Genomic DNA, 15004 nt, shown 5'->3' on the forward strand with positions numbered 1-15004 from the left:
TGTAAAGTACAGGGTGGGCCATTTATATGAATACACCTTAATAAAATGGGAATGGTTGGTGATATTAACTTTCTGTTTGTAGCACATTAGTATATGTGAGGAGGGAAACTTTTCATGATGGGCGGTGACCATGGCGGCCCTTTTGAATCCAACTTTAGTTTTTTCAATAGGAAGAGGGTCATGTGACACATCAAACTTATTGGGAATTTCACAAGAAAAACAATGATGTGCTTGGTTTTAACGTAACTTTATTCGTTCATGAATTATTTACAAGTTTCTGACCACTTATAAAATGTGTTCAATGTGCTGCCCATTGTGTTGGATTGTCAATGCAACCCTCTTCTCCCACTCTTCACACACTGATAGCAACACTGCAGGAGAAATGCTAGCACAGGCTTCCAGTATCCGTATACACTGCTATATACTACTATATACACCGCAGGAGAAATGCTAGCACAGGCTTCCAGTATCCGTAGTTTCAGGTGCTGCACATCTCGTATCTTCACAGCATAGACAATTGCCTTCAGATGACCCCAAAGATAAAAGTCTAAGGGGGTCAGATCAGTAGACCTTGGTGGCCATTCAACTGGCCCACAACAACCAATCCACTTTCCAGGAAACTGTTCATCTAGGAATGCTCGGACCTGACACCCATAATGTGGTGGTCACCATCTTTCTGGAAAAACTCAGGGAACGTGCAGCTTCAGTGCATAAAGAGGGAAACACATCATCATGTAGCAATTTCACTTATCCAGTGGCCTTGAGGCTTCCATTGATGAAGAATGGCCCCACTATCTTTGTACCACATATACCACACCATACCATTAATTTTTGTGTTCCATCAGTCTTGGAGGGATCTATCCAATGTGGGTTAGTGTCAGACCAATAGCGGTGGTTTTGTTTGTTAACTTCACCATTCACATAAAAGTTTTCCTCATCACTGAACAAAATCTTCTGCGTAAACTGAGGGTCCTGTTCCAATTTTTGTTTTGCCCATTCTGCAGCACCTGAAACTACGCATACTGGAAGCCTGTGCTAGCATTTCTCCTGCGGTGTATATAGTAGTATATAGCAGTGTATACGGATACTGGAAGCCTGTGCTAGCATTTCTCCTGCGGTGTATATAGTAGTATATAGCAGTGTATACGGATACTGGAAGCCTGTGCTAGCATTTCTCCTGCGGTGTTGCTATCAGTGTGTGAAGAGTGGGAGAAGAGGGTTGCATTGACAATCCAACACAAGGGGCAGCACATTGAACACATTTTATAAGTGGTCAGAAACTTGTAAATAACTCATGAAAGAATAAAGTTACGTTAAAACCAAGCACATCATTGTTTTTCTTGTGAAATTCCCAATTAGTTTGATGTGTCACATGACCCTCTTCCTGTTGAAAAAACAAAAAGTTGGATTCCAAATGGCCGACTTCAAAATGGCCGCCATGGTCACCACCCATCTTGAAAGTTTCCCCCCTCACATATACTAATGTGCCACAAACAGGAAGTTAATATCACCAACCATTCCCATTTTTTTAAGGTGTATCCATATAAATGGCCCACCCTGTAGATTTCTATATGCTGTTAACCCCTTCCCGACACATGATTCACGCTTCTGGCATAGGTCGGATCAGGGAGTATGGAGCTGGCTCAGGAACTAGGCCTCAGCCATACCTGGTGGGTGCCGGCTGCTATCTGCAGCCAAAACCAGCTAATAATGGCAGTAATCAAAGATTACTCCGATGCCGGTAATTTAACTTATTAAATGTTACGATCAAAAGTAAAGAACTTGAGACGTGCCGGACCTCATCAAGATCAGAGATGCCTACATATGTGATGTAAAATGCAGACATACATATGGGATGTACAAGTAGACAAACAGCACGGGCCTAGATAGGGTCGATAGTGTCACATGACCTATCATTCAGAGGAGGCCAGCAATAGGTATATTGATAAATGTCTCCATTGCATGGATCCCTGTACAGATGAGAGGATATACATCTAATAAACACCTAAATGGAACAAAGAGCAGATAGATGGAGGTGCACAATTGTTGCATTGGTGTGAGCCCCAAGGGGTGGACCACATTGCCGCCCTTAAACTGTGCCAATCAACATCGACACCCCCTTTTTTTGGGAAATGGACTGTAACTAAGTAAGAAATGATAGAAGGAAATATTTATAGTACTTATTCTTGTATGTGCAGGACAGATATACAGCTCAGCAAGGACTAGGAATAACGCAGATACTACCCCATCATTGTACAACCAAAATTTGAATGTTTGAATAAATTGACGTTTCTGGGGAGGTAAACCACATATGCATCCTACTCTAACATAACACTAGAAAGACACATTGAGGAGAGACAAAGTAGTATGAAAAGAGATTGATAAGGCCAAGTAGTATAAAGATAAAAGATAAAGAAAGGAAATGTACACGAGCCATGGAGAGACATGTCCCAGAATATTAAAAAATCTGTATATACTCGAGTACAAGCCGACCCGAATATAAGCTGAGGCCCCTAATATCACCCCAAAAACCCAGGAAAAGTTATTGACTCGACTATAAGCCTAGGGTGGGATCATCCCCCATGTAATCATCCAGACCCCGTCATCATCCCCCCCCCTTCATCATCACCACCTGTCAATCCCTTCATCAGTGGTCTTCAACCTGAGCACCTCCAGATGTTGCAAAACTACAACTCCCAGCATGCCCGGACAGCCATCGGCTGTCCGGGCATGCTGGGAGTTGAAGTTTTGAAACCTCTGGAGGTCCGCAAGTTGAAGACCACTGCGGCCTTCGTCATCATCCAGGCTGCGAATGAAGGTCCCTGTGCGTCGTCGTCAAGGCAACGTCACTAGTCCGGGGACGGGCCCGGAGAGCGGAGAAGAGGGCCTCCCGGTGAAGATGGACAGCCTGGAATGACTAACCCTCCCCACCAGACGGTCCCTGCAGCATAGATGGCCCGGACCAGCTCACCCTTCCTTCCCACCGAGGGGAGGTGAGTAGAAAACTAAAGGGGGGTCTGGATGATGATGAAGGCCGCAGTGGTCTTCAACCTGCGCACCTCCAGCCGATGGCTGTCCGGGCATGCTGGGAGTTGTAGTTTTGCAACATCTGGAGGTCCGCAGGTTGAAGAGCACTGAGAAGGGATTGACAGGCGGAGAGTTCACTCGAGTATAAGCCGAGAGGGGCGTTTTCAGCACGAAAAATCGTGCTTAAAAACTCGGCTTATACTCGAGTATATACGGTATATTCCAGTCCCAACATTGCCTTGCAAAGATCTGGCGGTAAACACGCGGCCCGCTGTGATTTCTTCAATTAATCTGCGAGGATGATACATTTTTATCTAACCTGTAGCAGAACGATGATGTCATAAAATTAATGATGTGTGTCACAATAAAAGGCGCGCTATTAACGCTCAGCTAATGAGTGACAGCTCCGCCAGGGATAATAAAAGATAAAGAAAGCGATTCTCCCAGCCTGCCCCCTCCCCACCCCCACCTATTTCTCCCACCATCTCCTATGTGCCAGTGTCTGAATCATTACTACATGGGAAGACTTAGAAGTCCTCGGCTTTCATTCGGCGCACAGCCGCTGCTAATCCATGCAATTAAGGCCAGTGATTCAGCCGCGTTTTGTTCTGTTACGGTTATGGTGCTGAGACCCAGACACAATAATTTGGAGCAGATGAACGAGATAATTGCATTTATTTGCTACCCATAAATCTAGGTCAGGATCTGATTTATCGCGGCTCCCACTGGATAGAGTTTCAGTTCTCCGGCTATAAATCTTTGAGAGATTGTTAATGTATTTTGTGAGATTACTAATCTGCTCTCCTCGCCAAAATTCACTTGTGCCCCGTTACGATAGCGGGAGTACCTGAAGGCACCATGTTGGCTTTTTATTTCTTTATGTATTTATTTTATTATCTGAATTATTTCTTTATTTTTAAAAGGGTTATCTGGTCAAATACATCTTATCCCCAATCCAAAGGATAGGCGATAAGATGTCTGGTCACAGGGGGCCCGCCGATGGGACCCCCGCTATCTTTGTGCAGCATCCGCATTCTAAGCAGGGCTACGTATCCAGTCTCGGAAAGCTCTTTGCTTCTGGGACTGGAGACGTGACGTAACGCGACGCCCCTCCCATAAACATGAATGGAGGGGGCGTGACGTTACGAGGAGGCATCGCGGTAAGTCACGTCACCAGTCCCAGAAGCAAAGAGCTTTCCGAGATTGGAGACGCAGCCCTGCAGAGAATGCAGGTGTTGCATGGAGATCGCGGGGGTCCCAGCGGCAGGATAAGATGTATTTGGCTGGATAACCCCTTCAAGGTCTATGCACACTAAGGAATGTTCGTCCGCAGAAAACTCCAGGTGGAGATTCTGAGGGACAAATCAGCACGATATTCTAATTTTTCGAGTTTCACCCGTATTCTGTGATATGAACTTCAGCTGGTTGATGGTTTTGCTAGAATGTTACGGCAATGTATTGGATTTGTAATATTTGTGCATACACATCTGTTCTACATGCAACTCTGAAAGTTTACCCTTGGCTTCTTGTTATGTACAGACCAGCACCATCAATTTTTTATTAAATTGTAATTCTAATGAGTGAATTGATTTTGTCCAATTTTCCCCAAAAATTCAGATTTGAGAGAATCTGAACTTTTTGTGTTTAGATACAGATACATTTAATCCCTGAATGGCCCAGAAGTAATCGGCAATGCTGTATGCATTGCAGGCTCCACTCACTACATTACTTGGGCATACTGCACCAGGCCAGGCTGCTTAGTGTTCTACACAGTTACAGGACTCCTGTCTTTGACAGGTGTCCCTCCCCATGAAAAGCAAACAAAATAAGGAGTTTATCCAGCTCACCCTGCTCCGGAGTTTCACCAACTATTGCACAGATCTTGTGTCTTTGATCTTGGAGAAGAACTCCACAACAAATCACGATTGGATCCAGCAAATGCAGATAAAACTTTTCACTTTATTGAAAGTGTCCATGCATTATAAAAAATAATTTGCATGGCAGCCAGAACAACCAACATGTTGAACAACCAACCAATCATGACTAGACATGATTAAGGGTTCCTAGGCACCAGAAACACGTCAGTGTTCTGTCTGCTATGGGATTTTTTTTCTGTAAGGCATGGACACCTTTCAATAAACTGGAAAGTTTTACCTGCATTTGCTGGTTTTGCATCTGTTGCGGAGTCCCTACTCCTGTGCATACTTTGCATGAGCAAATGTAGGAAAATTGGGGGCACTTCCGGAATATGAATCATGATGATCTCTAACCGCTATGTGTGGCACACCACAAAAAATAATATACAAAGATATAACCCTATCATGGAGTGAGGACTTCTCGGAAAAGGCCTGGGGGGAGTAACGAAGCAGTGTTCTTCTTAATACTTAATTTATCGACATGTTTATGGACTTAGAGATGAGCGAACTTACAGTAAATTCGATTCGTCACGAACTTCTCAGCTCGGCAGTTGATGACTTATTCTGCGTAAATTAGTTCAGCCTTCAGGTGCTCCGGTGGGCTGGAAAAGGTGGATACAGTCCTAGGAAAGAGTCTCCTAGGACTGTATCCACCTTTTCCAGCCCACCGGAGCACCTGAAGGCTGAACTAATTTATGCAGGAAAAGCCATCAACTGCCGGGCCGAGAAGTTCGTGACGAATCGAAAGTGAAAAAAATAAAGAAAAAAGGAGAGAAAAGTTTATGTACAGCCTATACATGCAGCTGTGACAAGTCATCGTATCGCTGTGTCATTCTGATATACTGTGAAATGCCCTTTCCATAGATTCCTATTAATTTCCATCTCTATTGATTAGTATCACAGATTGCCCTAAGCAGCTGTCAGGGTGATCTGTGATGTAAGGGATGCAGAACTGTCTGCAGATGCTCTCCTCCCTACGGTCTGTCAGAGTGCAGCCAAGAGTCCTATCCACATGTCACAAATAGGATTTAGAACAGATCAAAATTAATAAAAAAAATACAAACCCTGGGAATTAATAATGTACGCTGTTTGATTGTCGTTTTTCCTCATAAATGTCATTTCAAAGGGAAATAAACATTCTTGATATTAAGATAATGGATGGTGCGGTTGCTATGTTTACTAAGGGGATGAGAAGTTAAGCAAATTAAAGAAGAAAAGGGTGATACAATGCATCTGATGTTTCTCATATTTCTCAGTTAGTCTTTTTTTTATACATGTAGAAAGAATGGAGGACGGCACTCACCCAAGATGGTAGCTTCAAAAAGGTTCTTTATTGCATAAACACGGTGGCGGTGTCAGACAGGTGAATGGACAGGAACGCCTCGGCGTTCCTGTCCATTCACCTGTCTGACACCGCCACCGTGTTTATGCAATAAAGAACCTTTTTGAAGCTACCATCTTGGGTGAGTGCCGTCCTCCATTCTTTCTACATATATTGGATTCGTCTGGTGTCTTTGGACTGAGCACCACAGAGACTTGGATTTTTGCTTCTATTACTCACCTGTTGCTGACCACTTGCCGTATACACAGCAGTGCCGGATTCTGTACCTATATTTCGTTAGTCTTTTTTTTATATTTCAGAGGATCTAGGGGCATCACCTACATAATTTTACATTGACATAGAGGGGGTGCTTAACATGTATCTAATTAGATGAATAGCTTAGAAAAAAAAACATGGTTTTGTTGGGAATTGTTTCTACCATATGTATCTGCAGATGAAGCCAGCCTCATCTGGATCCCTGGTGTTTTAGGGTAACTAATTCAGGACTTCAGTACAATATCTTAATTCCCCAGGGATCAAGTAAGGCCAGTAATTGAGAAGTAATGTTAAACTTAGGTTTGTGTAATGCGTTAGGATAACTTATGTTAACTTCAGGACTTGAGTACAATATCTAAACGTGTTACCCAAACCTAAGTTTAACATTACTCTTCAATTACTGGCCTTATCTTAATCCCTGGAGCATTAGAAAATCCCAATTCAATACATTGCTGTGTTGGGCCAACTCACTCAAGATAACCATGGCTATATCAGTATGTGTGACCAGCGTGTAATTGTGAACTGGTATTGAATTAGCATCTTGAGAAATTGGAGTTAACTAAATTCAAGGAAAGGTATGAATGGACACATCTGTATGTTTATTGTCTAAACCAGTGTGCCTCCAGCTACTACAAAACTTCCACTCCGAGCATGCCCCCTCCCTTCCCCAGCTTGTCAGCATGCCAAAGCTGCTGTACATAGCATTGCTTTGCTGTCAATTGCTGACTGCCACAAGGTTTCCCAGGCAGAAGCAGAATGCTTTTGTTGCACAGCCACTGCTCTAACATCTCACCACTGGGGGGTCATGTATAGTATAACAACTCTCATTAGTATCGGGTAAGGAAGAACACATTATCTATCTATCTATCTGTTTTATTTACTTATAACACATTGCAGATGGCTGGTCCTTACACCAAGTTTCATGAGTTAATGTAGACATGCAGAATCTGTAAATTCTACCAGTATGATTAAATTACACAATGTTACAGAAAGTTTATTCACTTTCAGCAGGATTTCCCTTTTAGAAATGCAGCAGGGTTTTGTGACCCCCATCCAGCCCCAAAACTCTCAGCTCACTTAACCAAACAAAGCTGTAGATGAAGAGAGGACAGGAATTTCATGTAGATAATGGAATCCCTTGGCACTTCACAGCTTGAAATTCATGAAAGAGCTTCAGGGTTTTACAATCTTCTGCTCCCTCTCATGGGAATATTCGCACTGCTCACGACTGGCAGCTTCCTCTACTCCCCCCCCCTCCCCCCCCCCCCCCCCCGACATCAGTTCATCAGGTACATTTCTAGTTAGTGCTTTATAAATGGCAAATAATCCTTTCATTTTCTGCCATAGAGACCAGAAATATACTGTAAGGTGCGGATCATCTGTTGCCTACGCAAAGCAAAGACATCCACAAATCTAATAAACACTTGTTCATCAAAAAGAATGGCTGCTTCTGCATAGTATAGACCTGTAGTATCAAAACTGTGGCCCTCCAGATCTTGCAAAACTACAACTTCCAGCTTAGCTCCAACTTTATCAGTAACCAATTCCAGATAAATATAATAAATAAAGAAACTATTTTACTGTTAAAACCACACTGACAACACATTTTGAAAGAGCAACCCCTTTGAAACACGTTGTCCATGTGGGTTTTCAATAAAATAATTTATTGAATCCATCAATTAGTTAATTTGTTTATTTATTTTATTTATCTGGTCCTTTACTGTTAAAAAGGCATTCCGGGCAAAAACATCTTATCCCATATCGAAAGGATGTCTGTGGGAGGGGGCGTTGCGGCCGGTAGGCCCCCTTCCATAGAAATGAATGGAGGGGGCATGGCAGGAGGTTTCCAAAACCTCTAGATGCAGCTACGCATAGAATGCGGGCTGTTGTAAGGAGATCCCCTGCGATCAGACATCTTATCCCCTATCCTTTCGATAGGGGATAAGATGTTTTTGCCTGGAATCCCCCTTCAAAGTTTTAGCTCTAGGGCTGCATCGGCAACCAGCATTTTTCTCTGGTTGATCTGGAGTCATTCAACGTTCTGATCATTTATTGTCCCAACGTTTGGACCTCGGTTGGATGTGGTGGCACCCTGCTTTACACCTCTAAAGCCCATATTGGTGTTGTGCTCAAGGCGCAACACCATAGGGTGAGTAGAATCTATTATTAATTTCAGCACTACTGCCCTTAGGGGTTAACCACACATGTAGGCGACACATGTAGCACCTCTCTTAATTATATTAACTATAATACACATACATACTTTGCAGCAGTTTCTGCACTTCGTTTTTTTTTTTTTGCCCCTTTTGTATTTACTGTTGGTAAATATATTTTTATTTGTAAATATTTTACTATTTCTTTCCCTCTTTGCATAGTCAACAATTACCCAGGCTGTGGGGACCATGGATAAGTCTATGGAACAGTAGTTTCCTTTGGGACATCCTACCTTGCTTTCTGTTTGCAACGTCTAGGAAAGACCCATTTGTCTTTGTCCTATCAAAGTTTGCAGGCGCTGTGTACGTCAGGGAGAAATTGTGAATCATTATTTGGAATTGTAACTATGAGGTGGTATATGGGAGCGGAGAAAAGGATAATCCAGGAACAAGGAGGATTGACAAGAAGGGACAGAGACACGGGGTCAGGTCAGTTTAAAGGGATACTCCAAAGGGTAGGGGATAAGATGTCTGATCGCGGGGGTCTTGCCGCTGGGTACCCCTGCAATCTAACATGCAGCACCCCCTTGTAAGTACTGCCGGAAGCGCTGGAGGCTCTCAGTCCCGTCATGACTCCGCTACCGTGTGACGTCACGTCTCCGCCACTGTGTGACGCCATGTCCCGCCCCCCTCAATGCAAGTCTATGGGAGGGGGCGTGACGCCCCCTCCCATAGACTTGCATTGAGGGGGCGGGATGTGACGTCACACAGGGGGCGGAGTCATGACGTCACAATACTCCGTCCCCGTGGTCGGGAGGCATAAGACTGAGAGCCTCCACGCTTCCGGCAGTACTTACAGTTGGGTGCTGCATGCTAGATTGAGGGTGTCCCCAGCGGCGGGGAGACATCTTATCCCCTATACTTTGGATAGGGGATAAGATTTCTACGAGCCGGAGTACCCCTTTAAGTATTGAAAAGGTTGCATCTTACAATTAAAGTTACTTGCGGAGGAAATAGCTTGTGATGCGCTCAATTCCAGCCTATTTCCCAAATCCTACTAAAGCACATCATCTGTTCCTAAATATATACTTCCAATCCTCAACCATTTCCAATACTAGGATAACGGAATACGGGACGACAGACTATTCTACGACTACACAAGGAAGGCAAGGTGAAAACGCACTTTACAAATTCACCTCAAAATAGACCAATAGATACATGTAAACCACAAGCAAAGAAGGTTTATAAACTTTATACACTCAAAAAAAATCTTCAAAACAGTCAAAAAGACACAGGGGTTATATATATACGAAGACGTATTTAAGAAAATGGTTACCTGAAGTGATGGGTTGCTTCCGTTTTTTGTCCTGAACAGCTGCCGTAAAAAGACAGGTTTGTCTCGTTTAGTTTATGGGTTAATGAGTAGAAGCATAAATTTACGGTGATATCGTTCCTTAGATTATGTAATACAACTACTATAAATTACAAAAATTCTCCAATCCCCACAGTTAAATGAAGGATGTCCGGATATTTTACTATGACTCAAATACACAAATCACAGATAAGATTTCTTATAAATAAATTCAGGCTCGTCAAACACGCAGAAGGGAATTATTTTATTAATGGCAGGTATTTTTCCAGATCAAGTAGTGGAAAAAATATCTAATCGTCAACAAGCAAATTCCATTTGACAAACTATCTGCTCCTTCTCCAAAGGATAGGGGATAAGATGTCAGATCGCTGGGGTCCCGCTGCTGGGGACCCCGGGGATCACTGCTGCGGCACCCCGCTATCATTACTGCGCAGAGCGAGATCGCTCTGTACGTAATGACGGGCAATACAGGGGCCGGAGCATCGTTACGTCACGGCTCCGCCCCTCATGACGTCACCGCCCGCCCCCGTCAATACAAGTCTATGGGAGGGGGCGTGGCGGTCGTCACGCCCCCTGCCATAGACTTGCATTAAGGGGACGGGCCGTGATGTCATGAGGGGCGGAGCCATGACGTCACTCTGCTCCGGACTCTGTATCGCCCGCCATTATGCACAGAGCGAACTCGCTCTGTACAGTAATGATGGTGGGGTGCCGCAGCAGTGATCCCCGGGGTCCCCAGCAGCGGGACCGTGGTGATCTAACATCTTATCCCCTATCCTTTGGATAGGGGATAAGATGCCAGGGGCGGAGTACCCCTTTAATGATAGGAAATGGAATTGTTGTCTTCAAGTGTTCTCTATATATTTCATTAGAATGACCCCAAAGTTCCAGCATCATTTCTTCAGCCAATGAAAATTAGTGACTTATCATTGTATATCACTTTCATCTAATCCTCCACACTTCATTATTCTTTTCTGTAGCCCCCCCCCCCACCCATAGCCTTGTTCTCATTGGTTTAGGTGCTAGTTCTAGTTTTCTTTTGTCTTTTTATTAATTTTATTTTTTATAAATAAATCCTATTTTATTCAGCTGATTTCCTACAGTTTTGTCAACCATTGACTTCTCTTTCCACCCATTTCTTTTTTTGAGTATTTAAAGGGGTTACCCAGGAAAAAACTTTTTTTTTTTATATATATATCAACTGGCTCCAGAAAGTTAAACAGATTTGTAAATTACTTCTATTAAAAAATCTTAATCCTTTCAGTACTTATGAGCTTCTGAAGTTTAGGTTGTTCTTTTCTGTCTAAGTCCTCTCTGATGACACCTGTCTCGGGAAACGCCCAGTTTAGAGGAGGTTTGCTATGGGGATTTGCTTCTAAACTGGGCGGTTCCCGAGACACGTGTCATCAGACAGCACAGAGACAGAAAAGAACAACCTTAACTTCAGAAGCTCATAAGTACTGAAAGGATTAAGACTTTTTTAATAGACATAATTTACAAATCTGTTTAACTTTCTGGAGCCAGTTGATATATATATATATATATATATATATATATATATATATATATATAAAAAGTTTTTCCCTGGATAACCCCTTTAATGCTTTTCAGGCATATAGTTTTCTTAAAGGGATATTCCAGGCAAAAACGTTTATATATATATCAACTGGCTCCGGAAAGTTAAGCAGATTTGTAAATTACTTCTATAAAAAAAATCATAATCCTTCCAATAGTTATTAGCTTCTGAAGTTTTCTGTCTAACTGCTCAATGATGATGTCACGTCCCGGGAGCTGTGCATGATGGGAGAATATCCCTTGCATGATGGGAGAATATCCCCATAGGAACTGCACAGCTCCTGGGACGTGAGTAATCAGAAAGCAGTTAGACAGAAAACAGCAACTCAACTTCCGAAGCTAATAACTATTGAAAGGATTAAGATTTTTTAATAGAAGTAATTTGCGAATCTGTTTAACTTTCCGGAGCCAGTTGATATATATAAAAAAGTTTGGGCCTGGAATACCCCTTTAACACTTTATCTTTGTCTTTTTTGGTCTATCAATATGTTTTCATTTTTTAATCTTTCTATTTTTTTATACAGTGATCCATCAACTTACAATGGCCTCAACATACAATAGTTTCAACATACCATGGTCTTTTTTGGACCATTGTAACTTGAAACCAGACTCAACATACAATGCTACAGACAGGCCAGATCTGTGAATTGTGTCAATACCCGGAAGAAATGACCAATCAGAATGGACATTTTACTGGTAAAACCCCTGTATTACTGAAGTGCATGCACTGACTGTGTCTGGGAGGGCCCCCTACAGTACAGGGAGGTATTACATGTTCTGTACTACTCTTTACCTGTATTACTAAAGTGCATACACTGACTGGTGTCTGGTAGCGCCCTCTACAGTACGGGGAGGTATTACATGTTCTGTACTCTTTACCTGTATTACTGAAGTGTATGCACTGACTGGCTGGTAGCGCCCTCTACAGTACAGGGAGGTATTACATGTTCTGTACTCTTTACCTGTATTACTGAAGTGCATGCACTGACTGGCTGGTAGCGCCCCCTACAGTACAGTATTACATGTTCTGTACTGTTCTGTACTTGCTCCTTTGGACACCAGGTGAGGACGGCTCCATGTTACCTTTTTAGGACATTGTGTACTGTACAGGACCCTGAAGAAGATCCTGTCCCCTACATAGACCAGCATTTCCCAACCAGGTTGCCTCCAGCTGTTGCAAAACTACAACTCCCAGCATGCCCGGACAGCCGAAGGCTGTCCGGGCATGCTGGGAGTTGTAGTTTTGCAACAGCTGGAGACACTCTGGTTGGGAAACACTGACAGACAATGATTTACAGCTCCTAGCAGCTCTTTCTTACTTTTATATGTACGATCTTGCTTTATCTATATTATTTATCTACTTATTTTTCTTTAATCCTCACTTTTTCCTATTCTTGGATGACATTTTGGGGCTTCAGAACCAATTCCCAGAGTTCTGGTCTCAACGTACAATAGTTTCAACATACAATGGTCGTCCTGGAACAAATTAATATTGTAACTTGAGGGACCACTGTACTCCTATATTTTATACACACACATACACACAGCAGACTGGGAACAATCAACATCTTCTGCTAAACTCCATGTTGGCTTTCCATAGGAATTTTATAATTCTTTCTATTGCTTCAATAGACATCTCTCTTATTAGTGCCAAGTCTTCTGTAAGTCTGTAGGCTTCTTGACCCTTTGACTCATATGTTTTCCTTTTATCTTCCTATTCTTTATACTTCTACCATAATTTACACACAGCAGACTGGGAACAACTAACAACTTCTGCCACACTCTAAATTGGATTTCCATTTGGAAGAGATTTTATTATTCCTTTCATTGTTTTAATTGACAAGTCTCTTATTGGGGCCAAGTCCACAGTAAGGTATGTAAGCACTTAAAGGAGTACTCCGGTGAAAAACTTTTTTCTTTTAAATCAACTGGTGGCAGAAAGTTAAGCATATTTGTAAATTACTTCTATTCAAAAATCTTAATCCTTCCAGTACTTATTAGCTGCTGAATGCTACAGAGGAAATTCCTTTCTTTTTGGAACACTGATGACATCACGAGCTCAGTGCTCTCTGCTGACATCTCTGTCCATTTTAGCAACCATGCATAGCAGATGTATGCTAAGGGCAGCATGGTGGTTCAGTGGTTAGCACTGCTGCCTTGCAGTGCTGGGGACTTGGGTTCAAATCCCACTAAGGACAACAATAAATAAAGCGTTATTATTAATATAATAACGTCAGCAGAGAGAATTGTGCTCGTGATGTCATCAGAGAGCATTCCAAAAAGAAAAGAATTTCCTCTGTAGTATTCAGCAGCTAATAAGTACAGGAAGGATTAAGATTTTTTAATAGAAGTAATTTACAAATATGTTTCACTTTCTGCCACCAGTTGATTTAAAAGAAAAAAGGTTTTCACCGGAGTACCCCTTTAACAGACTAATTGTTTTTAAGTGTTGGCATTTCTTTCACAAATTTAAATTACTAGGTGACTACATACTTTTTCCCCCTACCCGATCTGCCATTAATAAAATACCGTAATTTCCCAATTTCATATATCCAGAGTTATCAGATATAAAAAAACAAAACAAAAAAATAAACATGGTTTCGTGCCATATCTGTGACTTGTGTATTTGCTGTAAAATTAAGAAAAGCTGGATGACAATCCGTAAAGTGTGGGGATTCCAAGATTTTTGTTCAAGGGGATATATAAGTGATGCTATAAATCCCCTAAATTACTACCTGGGATCAGACATGCCAATGTTTCTCACTGGGGTGGAAATAAGAAAGGAAAGGGTTGCACTTGCAGGATGGGATAGGATGAGGGTCATAGATAAAATGTTATATGTCCCGATTCCCACTTGGCATTATTTTTTATTCACTGTAGTTTTTACAGCTTATTACATTGTTACTGTACACTGGAGTGAGCCATAGACAGCATTCATTTATAATGTTTAGACTTTGAGCGTAGAATAGAGATGAGCGAACTTACAGTATATTCGATTCGTCACAAACTTCTCGGCTCGGCAGTTGATGATTTATCCTGCATAAATTAGTTCAGCTTTCAGGTGCTCCCGTGGGCTGGAAAAGGTGGATACAGTCCGAGGAGACTCTTTCCTAGGAATATATCCACCTTTTCCAGCCCACCGGAGCACCGGAAAGCTGAACTAATTGATGCAGGATAAGTCATCAACTGCCGAGCCGAGAAGTTCGTGATGAATCGAATTTACTGTAAGTTCGCTCATCTCTAGCGTAGAACACTAACCTTGTGTGTAAATGTGTAAATGGATAAAATTATGGAATTCAACATGTGCATCCCACCCCTTACTGTTGTGGTCCTTAATATTGACATTAGAGGATGGTGCATGTTT

General features: G+C 42.3%; 1 protein-coding gene across 6 annotated transcripts in view; it reads right to left on the minus strand.

The window, feature by feature from the left end:
- NTNG1 (netrin G1) overlaps positions 1 to 15004 on the minus strand; it is a 330399-nt gene that overhangs the window by 76447 nt on the left and 238948 nt on the right. For 4 of the 6 annotated variants that reach the window (XM_056523401.1, XM_056523402.1, XM_056523405.1 and 1 more), the window contains one exon: positions 10030 to 10068. The exons of the other annotated variants lie outside the window; for them this stretch is intronic. In XM_056523401.1, coding sequence (XP_056379376.1) covers positions 10030 to 10068 — 39 coding nt within the window. The remainder of the gene's footprint in view (positions 1 to 10029; positions 10069 to 15004) is intronic. 6 annotated transcript variants of the gene reach the window in all.

Source organism: Hyla sarda, chromosome 6 (genome assembly GCF_029499605.1).
Source record: "Hyla sarda isolate aHylSar1 chromosome 6, aHylSar1.hap1, whole genome shotgun sequence".
NCBI classification, from domain to species: domain Eukaryota; kingdom Metazoa; phylum Chordata; class Amphibia; order Anura; family Hylidae; genus Hyla; species Hyla sarda.